At 36.8% G+C, this 14,551-nt stretch overlaps 1 protein-coding gene across 2 annotated transcripts in view; it reads left to right on the forward strand.

Moving 5' to 3' along the window:
* RYR2 (ryanodine receptor 2) overlaps positions 1-14,551 on the forward strand; it is a 389,904-nt gene that overhangs the window by 86,393 nt on the left and 288,960 nt on the right. For both annotated transcript variants that reach the window (XM_051783768.1, XM_051783769.1), the window contains one exon: positions 13,614-13,733. In XM_051783768.1, the coding sequence (XP_051639728.1) occupies positions 13,614-13,733 (120 nt within the window). The remainder of the gene's footprint in view (positions 1-13,613; positions 13,734-14,551) is intronic.

The following is a 14,551-nucleotide window of genomic DNA, read 5'->3' on the forward strand; positions in this document are numbered from 1 at the left end:
CAGGAAGACTGTGAAGGACTCAAGATAAATGATTAAAAAATTGAGTGCTCTGAAGACTGGAGTAAAGAGAAATTCTTTTAGGAATCCATAAATTTTTACTATTTCAAAAGACAGGATTAGCACAGAATGCATGAGGATCTGCTTACTATTCTGCTGTTGCCTGCACAGAGTCTAATAACCAAATCTTCTACTTCAGGGTGCTTTGATTTCTTATGCAGAATTTGTCAATCCAACATATGCTACTGTTGCACTGAATCTTTCAATCTTTTTATACTAATATTATTTTTCGGTCTATGAAAAAAAAAAGCAAGTGGAATGGCAGAGCAATTGTTACAACATTTACAGCATATTTTTCTCTGGAGGAGGCATTCTATGATACCATCAAGTATTGATTCTGTAGTAGCAGTTTGCAGCACTTGGTAAAGTACAGAGGAATATCCCATGCTCACTAAAATCTGTGGATATGTGGCTGCTTGATGACCTAAATTCTGCAGCAGAAATCTTATCTTTGACAGACCCTACATGTCAGCTTTGGTGCAAAATACAAAATTCAGTGTTTTGTATGTTCTGTTTGAGGGGGAAATAATGCAGTCAGGATAAGAACTGTTCACGTGTTTTGATTTTCAAGGCATTGATGCTTCAGATGTGTCTGTATTTCAGGATGCCACAGATTTGATCCCCCCATCCCATCCCCTATTCTACTGTGGCTTAGGAGTTGCAAAGAAGTAGACTATTAGTGTCAGAAACAACAAGTATAAAGGCCAGCTAGAGCATTTGACTCCTGGAAAAATAATTTAGGATTATTTTACCATCTTGCCTACACATCTAGTTGCTACCATGTAGCATCTTTCCTACTACAATTAGGAAAGACCTCTGTCATTTTACACCCCCTATACATGTGGGTTTTTTTAAAGTATATGAAGTAAACGAGACACCAGTAGTTTAGGGACTACTTCTGGGGGCAGCTGTTGCCAGGTAAGCAAGGTATGTAATGATGTTTCAAATAAAATGAAGATTTGTTAGTTAATGGAATTATACTTTTCCTAGGACATAGAGGGGCAATTTCATGGATTATGTAACAATGGTTTGAAACAGAATTTTAAAAATAAAACCCTATATTTTTTTCAAGTTTTCTTTTATCATAAAAGTTAGGTAGAAGTAGAACTGGCAAGTTAAATAAAATGCACAATTGCTATTGTCTAGAACATCTTTCTCATGGTTCCCTAAAAACAGGACTCCTACGGCTTAACTACTGTGATTCTAAATTGACAAGAATTCTCTGTACAATCTGTGATTCCTGGCTTGAGGAATGTTTTCCTCATAAAACTTTTCTTGTAAAGTTGAGTTCTATTACTAGGACTCAAAATGCCTGATGATAAATATATGACCCTCTCAGCCCTCCCTGGATTAGCTGAGGCTTAACATCCTTGGATATCCCAGTGCTGTTGCCTTGACTGGCAGCTGGTAGTAAAGGTAGAACATCCTCCCTCAAAAATAGAAATTCTTTGAAATTATTTTCTTTTTGTCATACAATGTGCATATAAACTGCAACATGCTAGTGGTTTATTTGTAAATGAGATCAAGATCAGGCTGCCTCTGCTTGGCATTTTGTCTTTCTTGTATTTACATCCCTGCATATGTGGAAAGGGCCACGAAGAGTTCTTACTACTGCTCAATGTGGCCAAGTATGTGCACAATTAGAACTGAGGTAGATGAGGTATCAGAGAGTCTTTTAAAACTGAAGGAGGATGTCTAAATTTTTTTCTTTGTAAAGATCGTTACTTGTTAGTCCAACTGCTCCACTGCAGCTGTTCACTCAGAGTGCTCAGTTTTTTGAAGTATGGCTCCCTATACCTGTCATGAGATGCTAGTCTCAATCTCAGTTGGCACAATGTGTGTGCAGAAGCAGGTCAGTAAAGGATGGGAACTCCTGCCCTCAGGCGGGCTGTGGCTCTGCTATATTCTGTGACTTAAATCGCCTTGTTTGCTCTCAGGACATCACTGCTTCTGTAGCTCTCTCTAGCAGACGTACTCTCATGAATGTGGAGCTGTTGGCATCCCTTAAGGGAGTGCTTGTGCTCACTAAACAGAGAGAACAAAGGAAGGTAACTGACATGTCTAGTGAGGCTCATGCTGAGGCCTTTTCGAGGGTTATTTTGGTGGCCAGTGAGGAGACCTGAGAGGAGGAGTAGGTGAGAAAGGAGGGTGGAGAGGTATTGGACATGTCTGGGGATAGTGTGATGGTGTCAGGGCTGGAAGATGGAATGCAAACATGGGAACATAGGACAGGTAATGCAAGGCTGAAAGTAGGAGATGCAGTCAGTGTAACAAAGACTGTAAGGGGAAGAGGAAAAGAGAGTGTGAAGAGTTGTGTGGGATTGGAAGAACAGATCTTCATAGGGGTGGTGGGTTAGAAAATGAAGGAATAACAGAGTACACCTGAGAGGATGAATTTTCCAAGAGATGTCTGGAAATCCAGAGGCAAATGCCATGGATTTTTTTTCACAAACAGATGGATAAGAAATTAAAAACTGAACGCATAAAAACTGTTTCAGTGGTGGTCTGTACCTGGTATCCTCCTACTATATGTAGCTCTGACTCGAATCACTGGGAGTAATCAAAATCCCTGATCATTTCTCTTTCAATGTATCAGTCTCCATTTATCCTGATGCTTCTTTTTATCTTCTTTACTTGTTGAAGAGTAGTTAGTTTCCAATATTATGATTTTTAAAAAATATGATTATTGTTCGAACCTGATGATAATTCTGCTAAGCAAGGGAAAAATATCTCAGCTGCAGGCCACAGACAGCCTGTCGAACCAAGTACCCAACCTATTCATTGTTGCCTGTTCCCAGGGCCCTGCAGGTAAGGCCAACAAACAGACTTCCAGCTGCTTTATTGCATTTTATGTTTTTTCCTAGCTTTTTATTTTGAATCTTTTTTTAGAGTCTAAATAAATACAGCCAGTAAGGTGTGGGAAAAGGGCTTAAGCACAGGGGAATAACTTGACAGATGAGAGATCTGGGAATTAAATCCATCTGCTACTTCTCTCAATTTAGTGTTCTTCCTCTCAGCTGCACTGTCCCTAGAAAATGTAGTTATTTCCTGATGTCTAGGCATTGTAGTTGTTTAGATATAAAGTTTGCAGTGTAGTGTTTTAAGACTGCTGCAGTCTTTATTTTCTACATTCATGTTTTGAGGAATAGGTACGTTGGGGCAGGTTAAGAAAAGATAAATGTTGAACAGCAGCTCTCTTTGGAGACAATGGGGTAGCTTGGATACTGGTCCCTTTTTTGGCGGCACAACCAACATCTGTGACAAACTTAAAAGCTCTTTTATGCTTGCTTATATAGTAAAGATGCCTAGCAACTGAGTTTTCAGTGTTATGATTGCTTGGGGTTTCGTAATATGATTCAGCTCCAGCTGTATGATGCCCCTTTTGTAGCATTTAAGCTCGGTAGAGATTAAAGTTTGGTAATAGCCCTTTTGGAGTTGTTCATGGGAAGGTACCACAATCTGTCTTAATGATTTTATTAATGGTCTACATAAAAGAATAGATCATAAATCAAAGATACTCAGAGGAGAAGTCGTGAACAGCAGTCTGAGAGAAGTTTTCAAAATGAAATTAGTCTAAAAAGAATTTGAAAAGGCAGTAGACTTCTAATTGAAACAAGAAGGCATCTTATGGGAAATGTGTGAAGTGAAAGGGTTAATCTCATAACTTGGGGCAGGTTCAGAATGAAAGCAGGGAGAAATATTGACAAGGGATTATATGGCTGAAACAGATGAAAATTGGAATGAATCTTTAACCTTGCTCCAAAAATAAACACAGTGATAGGTGAGTCTTTGAATATTGGAGAGGAAAGGTTCCATGATCGACTGGGCAACTGCAAAATATCAGTTCAGCAGAGCACTGAATTAGAATAATTCAAGAAACACTGCTGAAAAAAGATGAAGGGAAGAGAAAATGATCTGGGATTGAATGCACATACTCAAGCAGATGGTCATATTACTGACTTAGCTGTCTGAAACTTCTCACAAGATCCAAGACTGAGAGCTGGTGAACTTTTTCTCATGTGTTCTTGCATGAAAAGGATGATGTAGAGGGGGGATTTCTTAGCCTTAGTTGGAGTGAGAGGACCGTGTCCATGAGAGAGGCATGTTGTTAGAGCCTTCTTGCTCTGGAACCTGTTAGTAGGGTAGGGGGAATACATGGAAAAGAATATGTTTGTTCAGTTTGAATCTCAGTATTTTGTGACCTTGAACAAATTATTTGTTTTAACATGCACCTCTGTTTTCCGGTTGAGATTAATGAAATCTTTCTCTGAAAAGTGTTGTAAAACTAAAACCCTTCAGTGATTTTTTTCAGATAAAGCATTTTCAGATACTGGTGAGAGTCTGAGTTTATTAGCTGTGAATGCTGTGGGGTTATAAAATCCTTGACGGCTTTTAGAATCAGCTTGCTACCTTCCTGACTCAGACAATACATATAATCTTATGTTTGCCTGCAGAATCTTGTGGACACCTTTTCTAGCACCTTGTCTTTACTGCTACTGTTATTCACACCAGCAAAATCAAATATAGCATAGAGATCTCCCATTCTGTAATCACACCTTTGATTGCAGGAGGCATAGCCCGAAACTAGTGAGTGAGAGTGTAATGCAATAGATTATTATCAAACTCCTAAAATAGGTGGAAATACATCAGAGATAAATTTGAAATACTGAGGCTGTTAAGAAGCTGAAATCAGCTCACCAGCTGTTTTGTGCTTAATTTGATATTCATACTTTATTGCAGATGTTTTCCACTACTCCTCTATCAACTGTGTCAGATGCAGAGTTAGCTAGTACTAACTATGGTAACAGACAAATGAATTTATTATTAGACATGGACAGCTGAACTCAGCATTTTTTAGGGTTGTAGGACCACAAAACCTAATTGGTGAGAAATAATAAAATGAATCATCTCAATTAGAATATATGTTCATTTGCAGACACATTTTTAGTAAAACTCAAGAGCATATTAGCACATGCACATACACAAGGCCATTGAATGCTGAAAGCAAATTTGACACAGTTTCATGATGACTCGGTGAAATAATGAACCAGAAGAGGAAGCTTTTAGACTACCCGTAGATAGTACATCTGTTTTCACTGGTGTGTGCATGTTGATATCACTAGTAAATAGTTTATTTGAGGAGGTGGTTAGTATGTGCAATTGAAGGCTACAGACACCTACAATATCACTGCAGTGCCCAGCCAGACCAAATGCAGTAGTACCTTTGTTTCTCCATGGAGCACTTCTCAGAGCACAGGAGGTGCAGTTGTTACCTGAGTGTGCTGGAGCTGCGCATTCAGTTTGTTCATTGCCTTCTGATCACGTGCTTCATTTTCCTTGGGTGACTGTGAAGTGCATAGACTGGGATGTGCACTGTGTCTGAGACACTCTACAGTGTTGCAGTGTGAGTCCTAGATAAACTCTGCTGTGCCATATAACATCACACTATTCAAGTGGTATGTAACAAGTTTTGTTTCCCTTGTACTTAGTGATTTTTTTCTGACAGACTCTTTGTATGATTGTTCTTTAGTGAAGACTTTCTCTGACAAGTGCAGAATATGAATCTACATGACTCAGGATTTTTTTTTCATTTTTTTTTTTTTTTTTTTTGTTTTGTTTTTTTTGGTTTGGTTTGGTTTGGTTTTTTTTCGCTGCCGTGTGTCTGTAGTACTGCAGATTGCCATGACATTGCTGCAGTCTTGCAAATTATTTTGATGACTAAGTTAGAGCTTTTTGGGGAAGGAGGAGGAGGTAACATGGTTATTGTACTAGCAGCCTACTTTATAGTACTGTATTGAGAACTAGCAGCTAGTCTGGTCCTTTGGAATTCCATCTGTTCTACATGGGGTTTTCTTTCTCAAAGGATAATTCCATTGGAATAAGGTTGAATTCTTATGAAATTACTCCTCCTACAGGATAGAACTGAAACATGTACAATTTAATGTGTTCAGACCAGAGAAGTCAGCTCTCTTCTTTTCATCCTAAGAGAAGTTCAGCTGTACATAAATCCCCCTGACAGAGGTTTTCATGAGCAATTTTTGTAGTCTTATAAAGATGAAGCTCCTAAAGTGGTCTGTGACAATGCTTTGCTATCTTCAGAAAACTTTTCCCGAGCTGTCTAATACTTTTCTTAATGCAATGAGGAGTGGTATTACCTGTTCTCTGTTCCATGTTTTACTGACAAAAATATTATTGTTGCCAAGTTTCCCTACAATCTAAGCAGACTGCATCCCAGCAGTTTTACTGGATCTTTCCTATTTTTCTATAGGTATCATCAGTCTCATTGCTCTTTAGCCTTTCCCTATTGGAAACAAAGGTTCAAAATGGCCATTTTGCTTCAGCTGAAGCCTTACCAGTGTTGATTGTAAAGTTGAAGGATCACTGCTCTTGTGGTCATGCACACTTTCCTGATTAACACAGCTTTTTGGCTTCCATGCATCTCCCTGGTGATGTTGACACTTGATGAACATTTGATTCAATGTAACCAGCAAATCTTTCTCTGCAGCATGGTTATCTTTTCATTGCTTTTTACCCTGTGGCCCTACCTAATGGATGTGTTCTAAGGATGTTTGCAGTTCCTTGTGTATTGGTCACCCTTAAAAGAGTCTGAGCACTAATTCCCGGTGACCAAGTACATTACTATTATTATTTTACTATTAACTATTGCAATGATCATCTACTACTAAGAAGGTAGTGGAGTTGTGGTTCAAGCTCAGATGCAGTAATCAGAAGTTTGCACCCTTTTCTTACCTCTGTCTCAGTCTTCCTCTGCGTTCAGATGTCAGAAACCACTACCCTAACAGGGTGATATCACAAAATAGAGTTTGGTAGTTTGTTGAAGACTAAACTTTTGTCAATCAGACAAAAATAGAATTAGTAGTTAAGTAATGCTATGCTCTGAGTGTTTGTTCTATTGCCGTCTTCTATAAAATTGTTGAAAAGCTATTTAATCACTGTAGATCATAGTTCTTGCATGTCATGTACATGATTTTTCATAAATCTTGTGCGTCAAGGCTTCTGTTTGTTGTTAGCAGGGATTTGGAGAAGGAAAAACACGATCTTAGTTTATTACTTGATTTCTCTGTTGTAGCTTTTTACCTTCTTCCAAAGCATAGAAGAAAAGAACTCTGGGGCTACTAGTAGTAGAGTTTGTATCAAGATTTAAAGTGCCACTTGGTGTGTTTTATTCAGATGCCTAGTATAAAAAAAAGTCACATTTGATTTTTTTTTTTTTGGCTGGTCAGATCACTAGGGTCATCTTGGGGGATTGATTTGTAGGCTCTATTATCCTGTCAGCATGTGGTTGCCCATAATTATGCGAGTCTTGTACTCGATGACTCACTGGACTTAAAGACTTTAATTTTACACTGTACTCTAGTGCTTATCCCAACAAGGCAAATGGAAGTTGAAGTGAAGTTTGTAAGTCAAGAAGTACTCCACAGTTTCCTTAGGCAGAAAGGAGTTTGTACTGGCTGATATTCTATTTGTAAAACTGCAAAGTAGATTAAAGTATGTGTGGCACCTATTCTCATTGCAGAGTTCAGTTGCACAGTTGAACAGTAAATGGGATGCAGTGAAGCAGAACTGTGCATATGCGAAGTTTGAGGAACCTATTAAAGACTGAGATATTAAATTAAAGTCTGTGCTGTGATCCTGATTTATACCATATGGATGTTGAGAGAACATTCTACTAACTGCAGTATTTGTCATATAAAACAGCAATAGAAGTGAGTTTGAATGTACAAGCATAATTTTCCAAGTTTAACCTTTGAATGCTGAATTTTGCAAATGTGACATTCTCTCTTCTGTATACAGTTTCAGCATTGGTATATTGTCATGTTGGAGTAGAAACACAGAGTCAGCATTACATCTTTAAGGGAGATAATTATAATTATATTATGGGTCAGATTACGAAGAGCATGGCAAATTATTTAAATTCATAATAACTCATGTATTATTTGCTCCATTCTCTGCAAAGAAATAAAATATAAAGTATAAAATTTAAAATCAATGAAAATACTTGGAAAAGTTGACTGTTTTTGTCCTGAAATGAAAGAAAATGCAGATGTCAAGGTCATGACATGAGGAGTTAAGAACCTTGGGCTGAAGTACACAGAGTGCTTCTAAATAAATATATTACTTGTAGTGCATTGCTACTTTATTTGTCATCAGCTTTTTGTGTAAAAATTTGTAGGAAAATATATTTTGCATTCTCAAAAATGCAAAAAAAATAAGAATTATTCATTCTTTGCTATCCTTTGATTCCCCACTAAGCCAGTACCAGATACGAATGAATTCAGAAGCTTTAGAAGTATGTATAATGATTAAAAGTTTAAGGTGCTACAAAGTGCAGAATAAAAACCAAATAAAATAAAACACAATGAATATTTAAAAAAACCCCAACAATCAAACAAACCACCAAATATCAGGTTTTCAGAAAAATACCACAATGGAAATATTTCACCCTCAAAATCCTAGATATGTTTATATTGAAGAGGTGCTAACAGCTATAGCGCTGTAGATGATGCCTACCACTGGCAATTCAGCCAGCCAGTTGTAGTCCTTTAACAGAATTAACATTGAGAAGGTTGAGGATTAGTCAAAACTGACTTTACATGGGAGGTATCACTTTTCAGGGTTTAATAGGACAGAATAACACTGTCTATTACAAGGAAATATGTGTGTGCATATATGTGTGAACAATACAACAAAAACATATATACATATATAAAAACATATATAAATATATGTTTTAGTTGTAACTTGAAATTGCTGTACTTGGCAAAATGTACATGGCCAAAACATTCATGTTGGAACATAACATGCCCACAGCTTTACACGAGAAATTAATCTTTTTTTTTGACTAGGTAATATATAGTTCATATAGTTTTAGGAGATTTGAGTGGATTTCATAGAGAAGTCAAATAATCACTGTAAATCAAAGTAAGTGCTATTAAGGAGATTTGAGAACTTGCTGTTTTAATATTGTACCTTGACAGCAAACCCATGCGCTTCTCTCATCAATGTGGTCTTCTAGAATGCAGTTCTGTGGATACAGTTTGCCAATTTACGGCTATTACTGGCCGTATTTTTGTTTTAGGAGTAATTTTTAACTGTCCTTGCTTCTCAAAATTGGATGTTTAAAAAATAAGTAAGGCTTTGTGACATAGATAACATCTATCTGAGTTTTTCAGAATGCTTCTCAAAGAATCAGAATTAATACAGTAGTGTGCTTATCAAAAGCTCGTGCTGTTTGAGTCAGTGCAGTTATCTGATATGATACAAAGCAGAACATCTTTTTGCTAGGAGATACTCTGTCTTTAAGACTATGAATTGATATACTGGCTGAAACGTAAGGATTTATCAAGATTAGTGGATTACTCCAAGATGGTACTTGGGCATAATCTTAGAACACTGTATATGGCTGATTATGGTAGCTTTAGCTGCAAGTTCATTTCATAGAATCATAGAATGTTAAGAGGTTGGAATGGACCTAGTTCCAACCCCCACACCATGGCTGGGACACCTCCCATTAGGCCAGGTTTCTCAAGGCGTTATCCAACCTGGCTTTGAACACTGCTGGGGTTGGGGCCTGTTCCAGTGTCTAACCACCCTCACAGCAAAAAATTTCTTTCTGATATCTAACCTAAATTTTCCCTCTTTCAATTTGTACCCATTACTCCTTATCCTATCACTCCAGCTTCCCTGTAGGCCCCCTTTAGGTACTGGAAGGTTGCTATGGAGTCTCCATGCTACCTTCTCTTCTCCAGGTTGCAAGTTATTCATTTTACTTGCAGTGAATACAGATACACGTGAGACTGTGCTCCGTTGTTGTTACGGTGACTTACATTTCCTTGTACATTTGATGATACACTGCGGCACCACCGTGTGCACAGCATTTGTGTGATTATTGGCACCTACTTTTCCTTGCTCTCTTGATCCCTTTTTTTGTGTACCAAACCCTGGAAAAATAGAAGACAAAGGAGCATCTTTGGACTTACTAATGAAGGCTGTTATGATGATAATGAATTGGGATGAAAATAGTAGAATTTTCCAGTTTTCATGGAGGAAACTGGGAGATATTTATCAAAATGATGATTATGCAGCAAAACAAGAGTAGCAGAAATATCTGTGAGTGGAAAAGTCTGCAGGGATTTTAGGTCTGTGCTACTACCCTCTCTTCCAAATTGTGCTGGAGCTTCTTCAAGACTGTGCTATATTTTGTATAATCTTTATCTGTTGTGTTGTTTTGAATATGAACTTTAAATCAGCCTCTGTTGTTGGTTAAGGCATAATATAGATACTGGCTTTTTTATTCATATTTAAGTGAGATCAAGTGTGTACTAAGCTTGTTTAATTGAACATCGCTGAGGCAACTACTGTTTATTAACCCATGTATTACCTTGATGATTTACGAAGACCTACAACTGTGTTGTAAAGGGCTAGTTTCTTCTTTTGGCTATGCGCTTTATATTGTCGATGCAGCAATGCACAAACAAAAACTTCTACATGTTTGTCCAAAAGTTTACATATTCCAGGTGGATCAGAAGTTCCTACAAGTGATTACATTTTAGCATTAAACATCTGTGCTTGTAGTTGGGTTCTTGAACAGCCAAATTTTTGTCTGTGTTCAGTTTACTGTGATATTAAATAGCTCAACATTTCCAGCTATGTTTAAAAGGCACTTATATTCTTGTCAGCCCCCTTGTGTTGCCTCTACCCCTGAATTTTCAGTCATATGTGTTAGGAGAGTCGATGATCTAAAATCTCTTCTGCATAACGTATGGATGTGAAAATGCTCAGAAGGTAATAGGAGAAAATGAAGCAGTTTGAGACATCCCATAATTCAAGGATTAAGAATATCTGAAGGATATTTTTCTTTAATGGACGTTTAATATGATATACATTGTAGCGTTCTTCGTACAAGAGCAAAGCGACCTTCAGTGAAGGTCTCTTTAGTGGTGTGACTTAAAATACGAAAATTACCCATTTTTAGCTCTCCTGTTGCTTGAGCTGGGTATCATTTGCTGATTTGAAAACAGGTTTATAAAGACACTGCTGAGATGCTTACCCACTTAACCAGTCAGCTCTAAAGAAATAAAATGGAATAATGTGACTTAATATAATTCTGCAACATAATCAAATTGAATATCTGTGGGAATCTTCTGAACACATAGGCAGCAAATATTGGAAGACTGAATCGAGGGCAGGATCTGTATTAGATTCTTGTCTAATCATGTGCACAGAAATGCAAAGTATCTTAGAACTGTGTGTGTGTAACCTTATCTGTAATAACCTTTCACTTGATCTGACAATGGCATCATGTCTTTCTTAACCTTACGTACCAATTTGATCAACACCATCTTGACTAGAACAGTAAGTTCCTCAACACTGTGACTCTGTGGCCTGAATTAAGACAATATTTGTTGTAACCATCTCCATACAAAACAGAAAATGTAGCAAAACAGAGTATAAATGTGTTTCGTTGTTTTAATGAACATGTCCTGCCAACCTAGAAATTAACTTTTGAAAAGGGCATGGGAAGGTGATTGATTTTCGTGAACTAGTAAGCATTTATTAAGAAAACATCTTTATTTGTGAGCTAAGTATGTAACAAAGTAATCTGTGTACTCCGTACACTGTACAGAAAAAGAAGGAGAAAATATTTGCAAAATGAATTGAGAAAGTTTATGTGCCAGGAAATTTAGCAGTTGCATTATTCCTGTTCTTAATCTTCCAATAGGCAGCATCTGCATTATACATGTATGCTTAGTAATTCAGCTTAATTGGTTTGCAGGGAAGGATACAATGCATTAGATCATTAACTAAAATTAAGTATGTCAGGGACTTGCCCCAAACCAACTTATATTTTTGCTGCTGTCAGCATAGAATCGTTTTTGTAGATGGGCTGTGTAGAACACTTGTCAGATGTTTTCTAAAATCCTGGCATAGAATGGTGGAATATGGGGCAGTATAAAACCCAGTTGTTGGTTCATATCAGTAGAAAGTAGCCTTACTATGTTGTCTGCCTCTGGCTGTGGAGGTAGGATGTTAGAATCTTCTCTAGTGACCTTTTTGGAAACAACTGTAGCACAATGTATGATGGAGACCAGGTTACTGGAGTTTTCACTCTGCTGGTGTAGTTACTTCAGGAAGAAGGGCTAGGAAGAGAAAGAGGAAGGAGAATGTGTTCATATAGCTGCAGTCTAACATCACTATTTTTAACCTGAAAAGAAACTTTTATTTGAATCGAGTTTAATTAAGATTAGGAAATACTAATTTAGTGCTTTAAAAAATAAACACAAACAACCAACTCCCCCTCCCCCAAATACTCTGGGTTTTAATAAATGATGCTACTTTTACAATGAGTACACAGCAAAGCTCTTAGGTCCATATGCATGGTCTTCTAGATCCTTGATTTTGGCCTTCCGGGATTTTATTTTGCTAACTACAATTTTACATTATGAACTTCACAGATAACATATGCATATATTACATTTTCTGAATTTAGTGCTTGATTGGAAGCTGTTGTTACTTTTTGCCTCTACAGTTGACTGTGGATTGCAGCATGGGCACTGTTGCTGCTATACAAGGAAAATTGATTTACCCACACTTAACTTTGCTACATGGGGACAATCAAAAAAGGTTAACAGGAATTAATTTTTTCAAGTGTATGATTAAACCGTATGTAAGCTCCTACTCTTTTCAGAATTAAATACACTTTAATTTAGTCTAGTTTAATTATTTGAGTAAAGTAAATTAAACCAAACTAGCTTAATTCAGGATAGGTGTTTATAGGTAGCTTCAAGTTACTCAGTTAAATTTAAAGCCAGGCATTTATTTAATTTGATGAACTTTTCTGAATGTCGCTATGTAGCAAGCTGCCTATAAGAACAACTTTTTTTAGTAAACATGTCTGCCTTAATGCATGATTTTTTGTAGTCTCATCCTCTTCTGCTTCCAGTTGCATGATTCATCCAGTAGTTTTATTGTTGTGTTACATCTTATTTACAGCGTTAAATATGACCCCCCATAATCATTCCTGTGAAATTTGTTATTGGAAACCCATAAATGAATGGGAAGAATGGACAGGGTGATGCTATTTTTTTTTTTCAATTCTAAACCAGAAAATCTTTCTAGTAAATAGACTCATTGCAACAGAATTTTCTTTCTTTAACTTGAACCATATTTCTTCAAAGGGATTCTCCAGCTCATGGTTGTGTTGTCTTGAAGAACTGCCTGTTTTTTGAGGCTTGTTGACAAGATCTCCTTTAACTATATTACTATAAGAAATTAGTTCTGTAAAATTGGTAGATAATACATACCGAATTTTATTACAAAGACAGACAAAAGTATATATGCAATTATTATAAGTATTTCAATTAATTTGCTGACATTCACAATTCAGAATAAGAATGATGCTGAGATTTGATTCTGCTTGTGTTCAGGTATAACTGTTTGTGCACTTAGCAAAGATTTTCTAAATGCTTCCACAAATCTTATTGGTTCAGAAGTATAACCCTTGTTCTCTTTTTGTCTGGTGTTTTTTTTGGTAGGATGATGAAGTGGTTCTGCAGTGCACTGCAACTGTTCAAAAGGAGCAACAGAAATTGTGTCTTGCTGCAGAAGGATTTGGCAACAGGCTTTGCTTTTTGGAATCCACATCAAATTCTAAGGTACTGCTGATTTAATTGTCATGCATGAAGCAAGGATAGTTATAACATTGCTTGCTTTGATGTGATACACACAAGTCTATCAAGGAGTATGGACAAATAAAATTTATCAATAATATAAGAAATGTTTAATCCCCTTTCAAAGTTTAATTGTTCCTTTGTCATGGCCCTTTGACTGGACTCTAATGCTGTGCTTTTTCTTTTGGGTTCACTTTAAAACTAATTAGCTGCTGAAGTCCATCTCAGTAATACTCGTTATTTTGCTTGTCCAAACTCAGTTGTAGTGAGCCACAGAGCAACTTCTGTGTACTGCATTTCAAAGATGAGTTTGATTACTCTGATTTTAGCTCCACAGGAAAGAGAGCAATCGTTTTATTTGTGGTTAGTTTTTATTCTGGGGTATTTACATGGAGATTATTACTTTAAGACCTAATTCCCTAACAGAGCATAGTGCAATTTCAGAATTATCTCATCTAAACAGTTTGTTATCTAAGCCTCCTCTAACTCTGCTATGTGTGCAGTAGATAGAGTAGTTTGAAAAAAAAAGAACTTCGCTATTTATTGCAAAGTAGGGATTTTGTTTCACAATCATATATGCTCAAATGTTTTGAAGACACAAATAGGCCTTCTGAGGGCAGAACTGGTTTTGTGACCAAAGTAATGGATATACTTGGACATTTTATCCATAGAAAGGGAGGAATGTTGCTTAACGTATTTTTCTTCAGTTAAAATATAAATATATGATGAGAAAATATAAAAAGGGTGAAGCATCTGGAAAGACATTGAGAAAGACTTAGAACAAAAAATGATGTTTTTTATCT

Source organism: Manacus candei, unplaced genomic scaffold, assembly GCF_025592945.1.
Source record: "Manacus candei isolate 608988 ecotype Guabito, Panama unplaced genomic scaffold, ASM2559294v1 h1tg000017l, whole genome shotgun sequence".
Lineage (NCBI taxonomy): Eukaryota > Metazoa > Chordata > Aves > Passeriformes > Pipridae > Manacus > Manacus candei.